At 34.9% G+C, this 18256-nt stretch overlaps 1 protein-coding gene and 1 pseudogene across 3 annotated transcripts in view; both read right to left on the reverse strand.

Annotated features, from left to right (window-relative positions):
- The window catches only part of VPS50 (VPS50 subunit of EARP/GARPII complex), a 220315-nt gene that overhangs the window by 62131 nt on the left and 139928 nt on the right, over window positions 1-18256 (reverse strand). For all 3 annotated transcript variants that reach the window (XM_077998061.1, XM_077998060.1, XM_015134266.3), the window contains exons 10-12: window positions 17681-17723; window positions 16216-16314; window positions 12665-12805 (exon numbers count right to left, since the gene is read on the reverse strand). In XM_077998061.1, the coding sequence (XP_077854187.1) occupies window positions 12665-12805; window positions 16216-16314; window positions 17681-17723 (283 nt within the window). The remainder of the gene's footprint in view (window positions 1-12664; window positions 12806-16215; window positions 16315-17680; window positions 17724-18256) is intronic.
- On the reverse strand, window positions 2025-4207 carry LOC144340160 (anamorsin-like; annotated as a pseudogene).

Consider the following 18256-nt stretch of genomic DNA (forward strand, 5'->3'; position numbering starts at 1 on the left):
TTCACTTTTCTGACTCCACTAAGCCCTGCTCAACCCCTTCCCTCATTTTCCCTTTAAAAAATGCCCAGTCACCATTGTATAAATCAAAGTTGAGTCAGTTCACACTGGACTATTTTCCCTATTACAATAATATCTTCTGATTAAAATCTGTCCTCAACACTTTAACTAGTACCTGGCTTTATCTCTGACATCATATACGCTCTGTTGGCAAGGCTGTGATGAAACAGGCACTCGCATACATTACTGATGCAAAATAGTACAATCCCAAGGAGGGAAATTTGTCACGATCTACATGTGTATTTTTTCTTCAACCCAGCAATTCTACTTTTGGGAATTTATACTGAAGATATACCTCAAACAATGTGAAAATACATATGCACCATGTTATTTATTAAAGGATTATTTGTAATTGCAAAACACTGAAATATATTTAAATGTCCAAAGACAGGAGATTGGTATAACATTATTCATACATACAAAAGAGTACTTTGCAGCTGTGAAAAACAATTTTGGGTAATTTCTCACATTTACTTTTATAATCGCTACCCTTACAATGAGCCAGTCTTAATGTTTTCCCTTGATGATATGGTTTGGCTGTGACTGTCCCCACTCAAATCTCACCTTGCATTGTAATAATCCCCATGTGTCAAGGGCAGGGCGGTTTTCCCCATACTGTTCTCGTGATAGTGAATAAGTCTCATGAGATCTGATGGTTTTATAAGTGAGAGTTCCCCTGCACACGCCCTCTTGCCAGCACCAGGTAAGATGAGACTTTGCTCCTCGTTTGCCTTCCGCCATGATTATAACGCCTCCCCCGCCATGTGGAACTGTGAGTCAATTAAACCTCTTTCATTTATAAATGACCCAGTCTTGGGTGTGCCTTTATTAGCAGCATGAGAACAGACTAATACACTTAGTTTAGTTTTAGCACATAATTATACCTGACATACCTCTTATACCATACACATATGACGAAAGCCAATACTAATGCACAGGGTCAGGAAAAGACTAAAAACCTTTTCCGAGAACAAGGCAAAACAAAAGTCCCAAAAAGTTCTGGGCTGCAACTCAGCAATCATACACCCAAATAAAGGTACTCCTGTACAAGTCAGTATTTCTAACTTTTATTAGCCCAACTTTGCATAAATTTATATATTATGCAAACAAATTTAATCTAAGTATAGCCCAACATTCTTTCTGGTAGATAAGAGAAAGGCAGTGTTAGTCATATTTTTTCCCAAAGAAAAATTATGACTGTACAAATAATTGTGTTATAGTCCTATAATTAATTTCTATTATACTTGTCACAGTTTAACAAACCAGAAAATTAAAACTTAGACCTACTATCTTCTATTCTCCACCCAACCACTGTCCAGCTCATTATCTGCCTATTTATTTGAAAAAAAGGAGGTCCTTCATTATGTTATCTCTTGAAGATTTGCTGAAATTTAATGGGTTTGGATGAGATATACGCACACAGATGTTTATGTGAATCTTTTTTTCAAAAAAAGTTAAAGTTACACAGTGAAGCTATAGCAAGGCTTTCTTCTCACTGAACTGATTCAAGTGTAAATAATCCAGAGATCTAACTAAACCACTGCACGTACCTAAACGTCTCCCAAAAGAACCCAAATTTATTATCTTCAAATATATTCACGTGTACAAACATAAGACTATGATATATGCAGCACCAGCAAACAAGATGATTCTTGCCTGTTTATATTCTAAAATAGGAACAAATGTAAGGACCATTTTATTAAATACATATACAATAAACAGTTTAAGGAAAAAAGGTAAGTGGGGTAGATTAAAAACAAAACAAAACAAAACAATGTTTTCAATAAATTTAAGCCCAGCTATGTTAATCTCTGACGGTTATACTGGCAATAAGTTAAAAGAGTTATTTCATTTTAAAATTGAGCTCCTTTCCATTATGCCATGCAACCAACTGGTGTCAATTCTCACAGTGACAAATTCTTCTCATCCTTTTAACATCATATAACTAAAATCATTTGCAACTAGTATTTTCTTTTTTTTTTTTTTAAGATATGCAGCAAGTTTAATACCTGAAGGTTAACAGAAATGACAACAGGACACAGATGCAATGCTACAGTAAAATGTGGTTGGGGGTGGAAGGGGGCAGAGGGACACTGGATATCATCACAGCAACCAGTGAGTGAGTCCTCTGGTGCCCTGAGGAGGTGGTGAGACACTTGGCTTGTGTCACAAAGAATGGAATAAACTAACAACTCTGAAAGACAAGCAGGTGGCAGCATTGCTGAGATGAGACTCGGGGCAGGGGTTTGGAGCTCTGTCACAGAGTGTAAATGCTCAAGGATGCCTGGGCTCAAGAGTGTTCTGGTCAGTATTTTAAATCAGAAGAATGGCTTCTTCAGGACACACTTCCTTCTCTTAACATGAGGTGAAGAAATCCATCCCATTCTGAGTAACTGGGCCCCATAATACCTTGGTCTTTTCATACACAGCAGCACTACACACCACTGCGCCTCCCGCAGCCAGCTTCACTCTGTCTGCTAAGTACCCACTCTGCAAATGGATCTCAGAGTGAACAAATCCAGAGGAAGTGGGAGGAGCCACCACGGTGGGATGTGAGGGACAGGAGTTGGCTGGAGGAGCAGATGGGTCCCATGTCAGGTCCCTCCTCGGCATCGTGAAGATTGCTATCACTCAGAAGCATCTTTTCCCCAGGTTTGAAGCCTGGCATCCCAAGGTAGGGGCAGCTGGCACAGTGGAAGGCATCGTCCAGGTAGCAGTTTCAACAAGCCGACTTGGGTTGGGAGCTTATCTGTTCCCTCGCCTTCTCTTTTTCCAGTTCTTCAGCAAGGCCCCAGGTGCAGTTCTTGCAGGCCTTCCTCTTTTTCCCTTCTCCACAAGAAGCAGCCCACAGGGAAGCCAGATCTGGCTTCTTCAAATCTTTTGGATCCAGCAGCTCATCTGAGTCAATGAGATCCATGCTGTCGTCTTCCATATCGTTGGCCGAGAGGGTCCACAGCTTGGCAGCAGCAGGGTCCACAGCAGGCTTCACTGAAGGAGAAGACTTCTTGGTGATGGAAAGCTTAAGCTGTCTAGAAGAACCCATTTCAAAGTTTAGTTTTTTGCCTGTGATCTGAACAAACAGCAGGCGGTCACTTTCATGACCAAGATATTCTCAAACAGACAGTACTTCCTCAGGGGTTAGGGGCTCCCACTGCAGCTCTTTCACTTCCATAAGACCAGAAAGAGTCAGGGCTGAACATAGCTTAGATGCTGTCTTCACTTTGCTATTGTTATCTACAGCTGTCTCTACTGACTCTTTCAGAAAAAGACATTCACCAGGCCGAAGGATCCGGGCGATTTCAGTCAAAATCTCAGCACTGTGCAGAGTGGTGCTTCCCAGGACTAAACCCGACAAAATAATGTCAAAGCTGGATTCTTTGTGGGCAGACTGCAACAGCTGGTTGATGTTTTCCACAGACCTGCGGCCCTCATTGCCAGTTAACACTTGAAGCTTATCCACCAGACCTTTCAGAGCCTCCACTGGGGATGACTTATCCGAGACCACTGCCACAAACTGGCCAGCAGAGATCCCAAAATCTGCCATTCTTGCAGTGCAGTACTGATGGACCTAAAAACTGCTGGCCAAAAGAGAATCAAGACTGCCGCCCAGTATTTTCTACTTTATAAAAATCACCTCCAAATTTCAAATAGAGAATTTTATTGCAAAGACATAAATGAATCATAACCAAAGAGATTCAATGAAGCCAGAGAATAAGCAAATAATTACACAAGTAATCAAAAAATAAAAGGCAGGCTAAGAAGAGGAACCTAAGTGTTCCACCCAAACATCAATTCTTCACATCTGCAGGGCATAATGGAAAGAGACCTAAATTAAGAATTGGAATCCCTGGATTCCAGCTGGCACTAGTTCCACAACTTACCAGTCACATGCCTTAGTTAATAAACTACTCCGGTTCTCAGTTTCGCCTTTCATAAACGTGTTAGAGATACCTGTATCTTCCTGTTTCATCACTGGTTGAAGTCATTCATTGATTACTAAATACCTACATTGAAACTCAGTTCAGGCTAAGGGGAGACTCATCTGGCATAATACTAAGAATACCATAGCAGAGGAGCACCATACTATAACCCAGTTCTATGTTCACATCACATATGGAAAATAGCAATGAAAGTCTTGATTGAATCAATTTACAAAATATTCACATAGTAAGACACCCCAAGAGCTAAATAACACGTCTTGAAATTTTTTTAAGAATAGATAAGAAATCGCAATTTAATTACCAAATATTTCTCTGTGTTCTAAAGCTATTTTCCACTACTACAGTACAACTGAAAGCTAGTAGCATCAATTTATTTAGCAAAGATGATAAAGTGAGGGGAAAAGATAAAATAGGCATATAATCTTTGGAAAATATCCCAAGACATACACAGAAAAAAAAAAGGAAATTTTAAGCATCCTAATTTAAAAAAAATCCATAAACTCTATAACAGAGACAACATACATGTCTAATACATGTGGTGATCATAAAAGGTAAACAAATATCCTAGGAGGAAGGATTTGGAGAATATGAACAAACTGGATGTTCTATGCAAGAAGCTCACAGCATTTCCACTATGCTTCACATTCAAACACCACAGTTCACTCCTTAATCCAATTTTGATTAACACTTTCACAAAATCCACAAATCTGATTTCCCATCTCTTATCACTGTCAGTTCACAGTAACACTTGGCACCTTCCATTTCTACTATTAACCATCTCAACCAACCCACCTGGTTAAAATAAAAATGATGAAACTAGCTTATCAAAACCAGCAACATCTGAGTCTTGATTATAAAATATAAGTTGAGGCCATTTTCAAAGAACAGTATAAATCCAGAAATTAATATAAGCAGCCTTTATAAGTTTGAAGCACACAATAAGAGAATGTTGTCTTCTGAAAGTTATTTAAATGCAAAGTAAAGCAGTAAATACAGGGGGAAAAGCTGCTAGTCTTTTGCTTTTTATTCTATAATTTACTTTAATACTCATAAGAAATCTCTATAACTAAATCCCTACAAAAATTTCAAAGTAATGCTTTTTATATTAGAGCGTCAAAATGAAAAATCTTAGGGATGGTTGTAATGAATTATTTTGTTCTTGTTCCACGTTTTGATTTAGCACTCTAATCACATCCTAACAAACATAAAGGGAACAGATGTTTTGGCATCCTCACAGAGATCCAAAATTCCCAGTGCTTCCAGCCCCCAAAACACACACACAGTGATAGATTGATTTCAAAAAACAACAAAGAGTTATCAGTATCTTTAGATGAATGCTGTTGGCACTATAAGCTCACATCATCAGAAGCTGCTGGGGAGAATCCTGCTTATCTGAGTGGTTTCTGAAAATATGCTGCTGGTCAAAACAGCACTAGGCCCAGGGAGTTGAAAACAGCTCACGGTAACTCTGGACCTACAGAAGCGTCTGGGCCAGTATCTAAAATTTAATTACTCCAATATCTAATTACTTCTGTGAGGGCCTACCTATATGAAATATGATTATCTTAAGTTTCCAACCATTGGAAACCAGAGAGGTAGTACTGCATAGTGGAAAGAGCACTGAACTAGATGAAACATGTTTGGGCTTGGAGCCCAACTTCGCAACTTACTTGATCATGACTCCTGCATAGCAATTCCTGTATCTAAACTCCAAAGATTAAAGCAAATCTCCTAGAGTCCCTCTGAAGCTTTAAAAGCTATGAGTCTCCATAGACAAAACTATGCATATGCTTTTAGCAAAACTTTCCTTGTAACTCACTGGTTTCATTCATTATTTAAAAACAACTATAAACGGGGAGAAAAACACTCATTCTCATCTACCAGGCATTTTATCATTAATGCTAAATATGTATATACACATAAGACATGTAATATGTATGATATAAATAATCCCAACTTGGAATTAAGTAACTAGCACTCGTTAAATTGCGAAATAAAAAGTTCTTCTTTAGTTGGCGGGTTATTCTAATTGCTGTTAAATGGCCTTAATCAAATAGATAGCTCAATATTATAAAACAAGCAAAGCATGTATAATCAGAATATATAATTATCTTTCAAAGTTTCAAGTGATAAGATGCTATAAACCCCCATGCTGCCTGAGATCACACAAAAAAGGTAGTATTTAAATATAAAGACACTATCAAATAATCAGGTGTTTGGCAGGTTTCAAAAATAGTTTCCTGTTGGGCAAGGTGGCCCAAAAATGGTTTCCTACTAGTATATTATTTTTCCTTTCTGCTGGAAGCTGTGTGCCACCACAGGTTGGCCCTTTTTTACTTCCAATCCAATCCCCCTCCCGGAAAAAATCACCCAGCAGTCTAAACTACACTGATAATGTTAAGGGTTCTTAGACATGACCAATATAGAGGCCTTGCCAGACCTGGGCCAGTTTCAAATGAAGAGAACACCCCTCCACTTCCAGCCAAGAGAGTAACACTGGTTACCCAGACAAATGGTTACCCAAAGCATGTGCTCCATAGGCACTCATTATTCCCTGGGTGCATTAAAAACAAACAAACCACCATACTGAAAAATCCGGTTAAAACAAGCCAGATAATCTACTGTTCCTTTCACCCACCCTGTGCTTTCCTACTCTCATGGCATTGCTCATGATATTTCCTTTCCATTCCTGGACACACACTATTCCCATTGTGCCTGTTGAAATCTAAGACCCAATTTTTTCCTTCCTTGCCAACCTTAAAGAGGTATTTTGACCCCTTGGATACTTTATGCCATTTGACCTTTTCTTACTCTACCTCTGATCATAATTAATGTGACCTTAACTAGATGATTACTTTAAAGTCTTATGTGTCCTTGCTGATCTGAACTGATGACTAAGTAAGAAAACTGATGACTGTGTAAGAAAAGCTCAGTAGGCCGGGCACGGTGGCTCACACCTATAATCCCAGCACTTTGGGAGGCCAAGGTGGGCGGATCACCTGAGGTCCGAAGTTCGAGACCAGCCTGACCAACATGGTGAAACCCCATCTCTACTCAAAATACAAAAATTAGCTGGGTGTGGTGGTGGGAGTCTGTAATCCCAACTACTCAGGAGGCTGAGGCAGGAGGATCACTTGAACCTGCTGAACCCGGGAGGCGGAGGTTGCACTGAGCCAAGATTACACCATTGCACTCCAGCCCAGGCAATAGAGGGTGACTCCGCCTCAAAAAAAAAAAAGAAAGAAAAAGAAAAAAGAAAAGCTCAGTAATGACAAGGGAACTTAACAAGTTATAGTGCTAAGAATATGAAGTCTATGTCTTCTACCAGCATCCATGAAATAGTAACAGCCTAGCTTATTAATTTGCAAGTAGAATAAAATTTCAGACTCTTCACAATTTTTGATGATCCAGAGAGAAAATGGCAGGAAAAAAAGGAAGAAACAAATAAACTTTCTTTGCCTACCTTTTGGTCATTAAGTTTTAATTTTAAAAATTATCAAAACCTACTTAACCTAGAAATCATTACATAAAATCATATACTACAAAATTAGCTAGGTAGTCCATATATAGGATAAGAATAAATCTGACAACTGAATTTTTAGTTCATTCTGAAACTGACCTGAGCAAACCAAGTAAATGATAATATTCTTTGAAGTGAAAAGGTTTCTCTCTTCAACCAAATATTCAAATTTGTAACATTCAGCAAGAAAGGTCTACTCACCTATCCAACCACATCAAGCAAATTAACCTCAACAATCAATGAAATGTCATTTAACCTCCCTACCATCCCAAATATGCCTGAGTGGTATGCAACACAAATTATTTTTGATATGCTACCTCTGGCATCTGACAATTATGGTATTAAATAAAAGATAATCAGCATTCACGTGCTCAGGGAAAGGGAGAAATGCACACTCTGCTGCTCAGGAGTGTAAATTGAAATATAATTTTTTATAGCGCAATTTAGGAAAGACAAACCAAAAGCCTTTAAAATGTAAAGCTTTGACAAACAATGCAATTTCATTTCTTGTGATTTATCCTAAAGAAACAATTAAAGATGTACACAAAGATTTAGCTTTTAAGAATATTTACTACAGTGCTGTTCATAATGACAAAAGCTGGAAATAACATAAATATCCAAGAACAGGAAACCAGTTAATTAATCCACAGGATCTCTTACAGTGAAATACCATTTGGTCATTAAAAATTATACTGAAATGGAAAAATTGTTTATAATGACAGTTTGTGCGCTACTTTTAAAAGCTATCAGCTTATACACATTGAAAGAACCAGCTTTGCATGCAGACATATGCAATTTTTACTTTCTTCTTTTTGCTTGTGCTTTTCCTACAATTAATGTTTTAGTTTTCTAATTTAAAATGTGCACATTTTTGAGAATGTATATTAATGACTGCTTAATTTGAGTCACTATTTATATAACTCACATCATCTCTAACCCTACAAAGACTGAGCGTAACATAAAGACATATAAATAACATACCAGTTTAAGAAATCGGAAAACAGAAAAGGGATAAGGAGGTAGAAGTTAATTCTATAGAGAACCCAAAACAAAATGGGTACTAAACATGAACATTAACTTTAGCATTAACTTCCTGCAGCTTATTATCCATAGTAAAGAGAGTCAATACACTCTCACAGTATTGGATGACAGAAAATATTAATTCTTCACAAAAATCCTGAGAATTTAGGAACAGAAACATGTTTTCATGCAGAAGAATCTGTCTTTGGGGTTTTATACTAATAACAAAATAAACTGTATCTTCTATAGGCACCTTACTAAAGATATTGTTTCACTCTCAAAAAACTGACAGGATTATAATTCAGTAACAAAAAATATTATTTTTAATAATGCAACTTTAAAAGCCTGTAAGAATGGAACATTAGATCAATATTACAGTTTGTCTATAATGTACTAATATAAAGCACCTGTAAAAAGTACACAGCTCAGAGAAGGTGCTCAGTGTTGGTTTTCTTTCCCTCTCACTTAACCTAAACAGACTAATTGTGTCAACACCACACCAATTGGAGAAAATATGGCAATCCAATTACTAAGGAAACACCTCCAATGTGCCAGGCACTATGAAAACACATAATGAAATAATTTCAAAAGCTGTTTCTAACAGAAACATTTTATTTTCTCCCAAATAATATATATGAGTGTATATGTATATGTGTATATATATAGAGAGAGAGAGTATATTTTTACATAGCACATATTTTTAGTACATTATGAAACTCATCATAAAAACAGAACTCAAAGCTCATTAAGATCATTTGGAAATGAGCAATTTCAAAAATAGTTGAGAAAACTTCAGGCAGCCTAGCCAACTCTATTATCCTAAAATTAATCAATAACATCCTAATTAGCATCTTGAAATAAGCTCCCCAGGAAAACCCATCAGTCTGCCAAAGTAAAGTTATCTTTAAAAAGGAAAAAAAAATCCTTATGAATACTTCATAAACTTTCAAATAAATCACAAAGTGTTTATCTACAAAGGTGCTAAATTAAAAGCTTCCAAATGTTGTCTATAAATCTCCGCAAATTGGTGTAAATATGTAGGGTACATCAAAATGTAAATGCAATCACAAATAAGGCTTAATATTTTAAGTAAATAAAAGTACTACTATGAGCCCTTTATATTGTCCCTTTCCAGAAATGAAGTATGATGAATTTTCATTTGGAAATCTTGCTGCTAAGTATTACCAATTTATTTGGGTTTCAAAATAACGTACCCGCTTTTTTTAAAAAAGTACCTAAACAGCTGGTGTAAAAGCAGTAAACCAATACATTCAAGAAAAGCAGGGAAAACAGACTAAAAGACAACCAATAAAAACTATGCATCTAATTAAACCACTCAAAAAATATGGTTTAGTAAAGAAAAAAAAGTACATTCAACTGCAAAATAATTTCAAAAAGCTCAAAACCAACTAAACTTTTAAACTCAGAGCAACGGTGAATGGAAACAAATGGCAGAAAATTGACTGGGAAAGGATGCTGCTGGCCTTAAGAACTTGAGGTTCTGTATACCAGAGTAAATAAAAATGGAACACTAATTTCATCCCAGATATCCAAGAGGGTTTTTTTTTTTTTTTTTTTTTTTTTTTTTTAATTAGCTAAATTTCACTGTAGCTCATTTAGGCTGATATCTAAGAATGGTTTAAAATGATACTACGAATAAAGCAAGCAGATGATTATCTCTTTTCATTTCCACTCTTTCCATTTAAAGGAAGCACAATTATTCCCTGTTCACAGGAACTCAATCTCCCTCTTAACTCTGTACCATTCATCTTAATTTTCAATGTTATTTTTAAGCTCTATGTATAATTAAACACTTCCTTCAAAACATTGCTACTGTGCAGAGGATATAAACTGCCAAAATGCCTAGACTCTTTCTTCTCATTTCATGTCAGTCAACACCCTGCACATCTTTTGAGGACTCTCCTGCTTCTTGCTCACCTGACGCTCCACTGCCACATTTGCTCTCACACAAGTATATCTTCAATAATTATTATCAGTTATTCTTAGTCAGAGACTAAAATGATCCCCCACTGCCACATATTGAAAAATAAGAAGCTTACATTCTACTACGAGGTTCCTTCATGAATTATCTCTCTTACCTGAGTTATGCCAGAACCTTGATGTTTTTTCTTACCAGGAAAATGTATTTAGATTTTCTTTCATCAGCTTTTTATTCAGCTCCTAAGGGTTCTGTCTTTCCTCTTCTTAGCTAACCACTATATTTTATATACATATGTATATACATATATCACCTACTATCACACATACATGTATAATTTTATAATAAAGTACCAGAAGTTTCTTGGGGATAATTTTAACAAGTATTTACTAAAGATGAAATCAAGGATAATCTATTTGTTATATGATAATTTAAATATATACACAGCTACTTCTAAAGATTATTTTATAGTCAGCTTTTTTTTTTTTTTTTTTTTTTTTTTTTTGAGACAAGAGTCTCACTCTATCGCCCAGGCTGGACACCTCAGCCTCCCCAGGAGCAGGGATTAAAGGCATGCACCACTACACTCGGCTAATTTTTTTTTTTTTTTTTTTTGTATTTTTAGCAGAAGTAGGGTTTTGCCATGTTGCCCAGGCTGGTCTTGAACCCCTGGCCTCCTTGGCCTCCCAAAGTGCTGTGATTACAGCATGAGCCACCATGCCCGGCCTACAGTCAGCTTTTTTAAAAAGTGAAAGAAACTCAGGAGAAACATAATGATAAACACCTTGAGCACAAAGTTTTGTTCATAAAAAATTTTGTTCAGCTTTTTATTATATAAATGCACAGAGGGGCTTTCTCAAGAAGCATGAGCACAATATATGTCCTTGATTGTTTTAAAAGCATATAAAAATGGTCAATAAAAGAAAGCAAAATACACACACACAAACATACTCAACAGATTTAACCAAATTTAAAAAGATGACAAGACAAAAATCTAATTTGCTTAAAATGTTTGGTCTAATTTTTAAGAGTTCTTTTCTGCTTTAACAGAAAAAAATTGCCAACATAATAAATTGGTTTACCATCTATTAGTGAGAGCAATATTAGAATAAAAAAATTAATAAAACTTATTAGAATAAAAAAGGTGATTGAGTAATTTTATAATATATACTATCAAAGTAAGAACATAAGAAAAATAACAATAAACAACATATTTCAAAATTATTAATATTTACCAAATGATAACTGTACTTAAAACTGAACATTTAAAGACAAAATTATGCAACTACATCACACTTAAAGTTAGTAATCATAAAATCTGTAAAACAGTCCTCATGGTTTCTACAATTAGTTTAAAAAGATATTTTTAGCCACATATGTTAACATACATCCACTGTCGTTATTAACTTAATCTTTAATACATCATATATAATACACCCTTCCAGGATTCTTATTGTAACTCAGGTAAGAAAATTTCTCTAGTACCCAACAGACATATAACCAGCAGGTTTGACAACTCATTGTCATGACAATTCACTGAAGGATGAAGATTACTTAATTTTACACTAATTCCTCACGATTTTTCACCTAAGTCCTGTTCCTTCCCAGTCTTCCCTATAAAAGCAAATAGCACTACCATTCTCCCAATTATTCATCACTCTCTTTTCCTCACACTCTACATCAACTCATCAGCAGGACCTACTTCTAAAACAGAACCCAAGTCAGTACACTTCTCACCTGTTGGGTTATATTACTTAAAAACCTATGTTTCTTTAAAAAGAAAAAGAAAAAAAAGTTACAGATGCTGACAAAGGCAGCATTCATACACATGAAAAAACTGGTTGAAAATCGGTACAGAAAACCAGCAATGATGGTTGCTTAGAAGCCTACTGGATGCAATCATAGGAGATAATTTGGAGCCGGAGAGAGATGGATAAAAGAAGCTATGAAATGGCAGAGTCGATTGAGAAGCAATCACGCTCCAATCTCAGTAACCTTTACCATTTGTGTGACTGAGTCCTCCAATTTCTCTATGAGGAAAAGAACAACTTGGGAGAAAAAAAAATTTTGGCAAAGATTTATTTTTATTTTAGTAGCATCTTCAAATAGGTAGGTGCCAAGATAAAGGAAATATAAATTTAAAATCTAAAGCAGAGATATATGAATAGTAATTAAGTCACTACATACTGTACAGAGATCCTTATATTGCAGCTTTTGGAATTTTGTGTCTGTGTTTCCTGCACATAGTTCCACATAACCAAGAACAACTTGAAACACGGTGTTGTGAATGGCTTGGGTGAAGTGCATATGAAGTTGATCCATTGCTGTCTGTGGAAAGAAAAAATGCACAACATAATTTCACATTATTAAAATAAATAAATTTCAACAGATTGAAAAAACCCAGGGAAACATGTTTTCAAATAATAGTTAGAACACAAAGATAATATTTTCCCCAGAATTATAACTGTAGGGTATATTATTTGCAAATAACCCTTCACATAACCAGATTATCAGAGCACTCAAAATAAATGTGACTCGTGAACACTGCTCTGTTGTTCTTTATTTATAACTGGTACTCATCTTCCTCTTTCTTAAATATGTTGTACATAACCATATCTCTAATTACCCTCTGCATCATTCTGCATGCATTCCTTCTTTTATATCATTCAGTGCATTTCTCAATGGTAATCTTCTCAGGGAACCTCCCATGACCAGCCAATATGAATCAGTACTTTCTATCTCTGCATCCACATACCCTGATTTATATTTCTTTGTAGCATCTGTTACTACCTGATATCATATTCATTTACAGGCATAAATCACAAAGGAAATCTTTTGGTTTCCCAGTGCATATAAAAGTTACGTTTACACTGTACTATAGTCTATTTAAAGTGTGTAATAGCACTATGTCTTAAAAAAACAACATATAAACCTTAATTTTAAAAAAATTGCTAAAAATGCTAATAATCATCTGGGCCTTCAGCGAGTCAATCTTTTTTCTGGTCGAGGGTCTTGCCTCAATGTTGATGGCTGCTGACTGATCAGGGTGCTGGCTGCTAAAGGCTGAAGTGGCTATGGCAATTTCTGAAAAGACAACAGTGAAGTTTGCTGCATTAGTTGACTCTTCTTTTCACAAAAGATTTCTCTGTAGCACGCGATGCTGTTTGATGGCATTTTATCCACAGTAGAACTTCTTTCAAAACTAGAGTCAATGCTCTCACACCCTGCTGCTGCATTACCAACTAAGTTTAGGTAATATTCCAAATTATTTCTTGTTATTTCAACAACGTTCATGGCATCTTCACTGGTAGATTCCACCTCAAGAAACCACTGTCTTTGCTCATTCATAAGAATCAACTCTTACATCCATTCAATTTTATCATAAGATTGTAGCAATTCAGTCACATCTTCAGGCTCCACTTCTAATTCTACTTCTGTTGCTGTTTCTACCACATCTGCAGTGATTTCTTCCACTGAAGTTTTGAACTCCTCAAAGTCATCATGAAGGCTGGAATCAACTTCTTCCAAACTCCTGCTAATGTTGCTATTTTGACCCTCTCATGAATCACGAATGTTCTTAATGGCATCTAGAATGGTGAATCCTTTATGGGAGCTTTTCAATTGACTTTCCTGAGATCCAGCAGAGGAATCACAAATGTTCTTAATGGCATATGGTAAATCCAGAAGGTATTCAATTTACTCTCCCAAGATCCATCAGAATAATAACTATCTATGGTACCTATAGCCTTATAAAATGTATTTAAGTAGTAAGACTTGAAAGTCAAAATTACTCCTCGATCCGTGTGATGCAGAATGACTGTTATATTATCAGGCATGAAAACAACACTCATCTTCTTGTACATCTCCATCCAAGTCATAGGGGACTAGGTACATTGTCAATGGACAGCAATATTTTGAAAGAGAAATTTTTTTCTGAGCAGGAGGTCTCAACGGTGGGCTTAACACATTCAGTAAGCCATGCTGTAATCGATGTACTATCATCCAGGCTTCGTTACTCCACTTATAGAGCACAGGCAGAGTAGATTTAGCATAATTCTTAAGTGCCCTAGGATTTTCAGAATCATAAATGAGCATTGGCTTCAACTTAAAGCCTCCACATGCCTTAGTCCCTAAAAAGAGAGTCAACCTGTCCTTTGATGCTTTGAAGCCAGGCATTGACTTATTCTCTGTACCTCTGAAAATCCTAGGTGGCATCTTCTTCCAATAGAAGGCCATTTCGTGTACACTGAAAATCTGTCCTTTAGCATAGCCATCTTCACTAAGCTTAATCCTTTCTAGCTTTTTATTTAAAGTGAGAGACATGAAGCCACTGTAGGTTTATTAATTGGCCTAATTTCAATACTGTTGTGTCTCAGAGAATAGAAGGGTCAAAAAAGAGGGAGAGAGAAGGGGGAATGGCCAGTTGGTGCAGTGGTCAGAACACACACATTTGTGAATTAAGTTCACCATTTTATATGGGTACAGTTCATGGACCACAAAACAATTACAATACTAATATGAAGCTCACTAAACATAAATCACTGTCCCAGATATAATAATGATGAAAAAGTTGGAAATACTGCAAGAATCATGAAAATCTGACACACAGACATGAAGTAAGCACACTCATGCTGTTGGAAAAATGGCACTGACAGACTTGCTTGACGTAGGTTGGTCACAAACCTTTAATTTGTAAATAACACAGTATCTGAAAAGTACAATAAAGTGAAGTGTAATAAAAAGAGGTATGCCAGTATCCCTCACTAAAAGGTAAGATACATAAAAGCCTACATCCAGACACTTGAAACAATGCGCGTAGGAGGTACCAAAAATATTAATGGAATTTAAGACTTAATCTTATGGGGGAAATGAGAAATTATAATCCTATTTTCAAAGATGTTTAAACATATCCCTCAAAATTGCTAAGTTCTTTCTTCTTAGATTTTTTCTTGGGTATAGCTTAAGACATGAAAACTAAATTACAATAAACAGTAAAATTTCTTTATTCATATTTCAAAATGTAGAGTTTAAATTGTTTAGTAAATTTTTAAACTTCCTTCTAAAAGAGGGGAGCATTTAAGGGAAGAAAACATTTACATCTATCACATTAAATGTTGTCTAGGTAAACATATAATCCTATACAAACAAAAGATACAATTAACTTGCAAAACCATGGCACCTGTTTCAAGTCTTTCAAGGAAGCCCTTGAACAATAAGGGTATGAAAAGCCATACATTATGAGAGAAATTATGACATTTTGGGGATAAAAGGGCCCTCTGAAATATCTGATAAATAAAATGGACCTGTTTTACAGATAAATGTACAAAATGTACAATGCTGACATATCATTTTGAGGGAGTCATGCTGGCCTATCTAACAACACATGAGGCTGCAAATTAGGAAGTCCTGCTTCAGACCAAGAGCTGAGTTAAAAGAGACTACATATTGTCTCCCACTGAATCTTATAATATACTTTTTGGAAAATCTACATAAATTGTGAAAATATTAAAACCGACAAGTATTTCATAGTTCAAAACAAACTCCTGTAATGTTTTAATTACAGTATATACCCTCTGAGTCTATGAGAATAACCATTTTATCACTGTTAATTCAGAATAAAAATGTACTTTGTTAAATAAAACTTTTTAAGGACATGAGATTTATAATATTCAGACTTAGTCATGAAGGGCAACAAATTCCTGATTAAGGAAAAATCCAAACATGCTTTTGAAACAAACCTGTGTTTTTCCAAGAAGTCGATAAGCTTGTTGAACCTTGGTATAATGGTTAATGTCAAAATTCTTGCAGATTTTGGAAAGAGCTACGTCCAGCTGTTCCTATGTAATTAAAAGAAGCAAGAAATGGTTAAGGAATTATGTTTTCAAGGCAATGAGAGGAAAATATTAAGACTAATCTCTCACTTTTAGTTAACATTTACTATCATACCAGATTTAGAAGTCAAAAACAAAATTAAATAAAGTTATAAATTGCAATTGTAAATTTATTAGCAACTATAATCAAGTTTACCAAGATATTAACATATGAATTTCTATGTCTTAAAACCCATGCCTAGTGTTTTACAGGAAACAAAATAATAGTTTTGTAATGAATCTTACTCTTACTACTACTTAACATTTCCTCAAGCATCTGCTAAAATCTTATATAAACTGAATTTGTAGTATTACTGGAATTACTGGAAAACAATAAAACAATCTTTCTCTAATCAATGAAGAGGAATTCTCAACAAAACTACATTGAAATTAAAAGTATATTCCTCAAGATTTAAGCTCTTATATCTAAATTACTATGCTTTATGGATTTCCATTTCAATGATTTTACTTTGAAATAAGAGCTTTTAATATAAGTACAGAATAATATCTATTAAGAGTGAAGAAATAACTGAGCTATCAAAAGAAAGACTTCATTAAAATATTCAGAGAATTGTTAACTTAAGCCACTCAAAGCAGTTGTTTTTGTGACTATCAAATAAACTGTTATTCTCATAATTATTTAATAGCAAATAATTGCATTTATGGTCAAAAATTACTTTCTCAAAAGGTAATTTGAAAGTCCAATCTCAACTTTTATAAATACTCTTATCAGGAAAACAATAAAAGACTAGAAGAAAACAAATAATTCTTATTTATTAAAATGAATACCCTCCTTTGCAAAGATTGTCAAGGAAAGAGATGAATTTTGAATACATGTAACAGGCAAAACATGCTTCATGCCCACAATTACATATCTCTTCCTTTCTAGTTTCTACATTTTTGATGAACTATATGAGTATCATTATGAGGTTTAGGAATTTTGGAGGGTTTTCATCAGCCAATAATTACTTATAAGTAAATTAACTCACTATCACTATACTAAACAATAAAGTAACTGATAATTAAAATATAATTAATACATAGAATGTATTATGGCTATTATATAATTTTATGAGAACATACCTATGACTAAGTTTGGAAATTTTTCTTGGAAATGGTAATATTTTCAAATACTGTTTTGACATCCCATAATTTACAAGTAAATTTTTACACAAACTTGACCATAAATAGATATCCCAAATGAAAATCAAGAAATACAGTGATTTAGAGACATTGGTAATAACATAAAAGCCAAAACAAAATGTTGCACCTATATTATTCAAAAACTTCTGAAAAGAAAAAGTCATTAAGGTTACAATATAATCCTTCTTACCTCAATCTGTTCCAAAGTATCTTGCAGCTTTGAATTCAGTTCACTATTAAAAAAAAAAACACACACACACAGTTTTTTTTCTATTTCTAAAAGAGACAAACTAAGTGCTAAATAAATACATACTAACTGAATAATTAATCAGTAAATTCAAAGATTAAGGGTATAGACAGTAAGGCATGCTGCTGAATTCTACATATAGACAGTGCAATAAGAAAAAGTACTAGAAGGGAATAAATAAGAGTCATTACCAGCAGCAACAGGATTGTGTGAGTAGAAAGAAAGAATCTACAGATAAAACTAAAAAAACTGAAGAATTAAAATAGATAACTTTTACATAAACAATGTTTGTGTGTTTAACAGTCAACTGAATATCCTCTTTCTCAGTGATCTGAAGACCTTTACCCTTTATTTTTATTCTGTCTGTCTCAAGTGTATTGGTCATTCAGGAAATGCAAATTAATACTATAAAAACACTGTAACAAATGAAAAGAATGGCTAAAAATAGTTTTTTTTAATTAAAAATGACACCACCAAATGTTGGCAAGGATGTTGAACAAACAGAACCACTCATTTGAT

The sequence above is a fragment of the Macaca mulatta genome, chromosome 3, assembly GCF_049350105.2.
Source record: "Macaca mulatta isolate MMU2019108-1 chromosome 3, T2T-MMU8v2.0, whole genome shotgun sequence".
Taxonomy (NCBI): Eukaryota; Metazoa; Chordata; class Mammalia; order Primates; family Cercopithecidae; genus Macaca; species Macaca mulatta.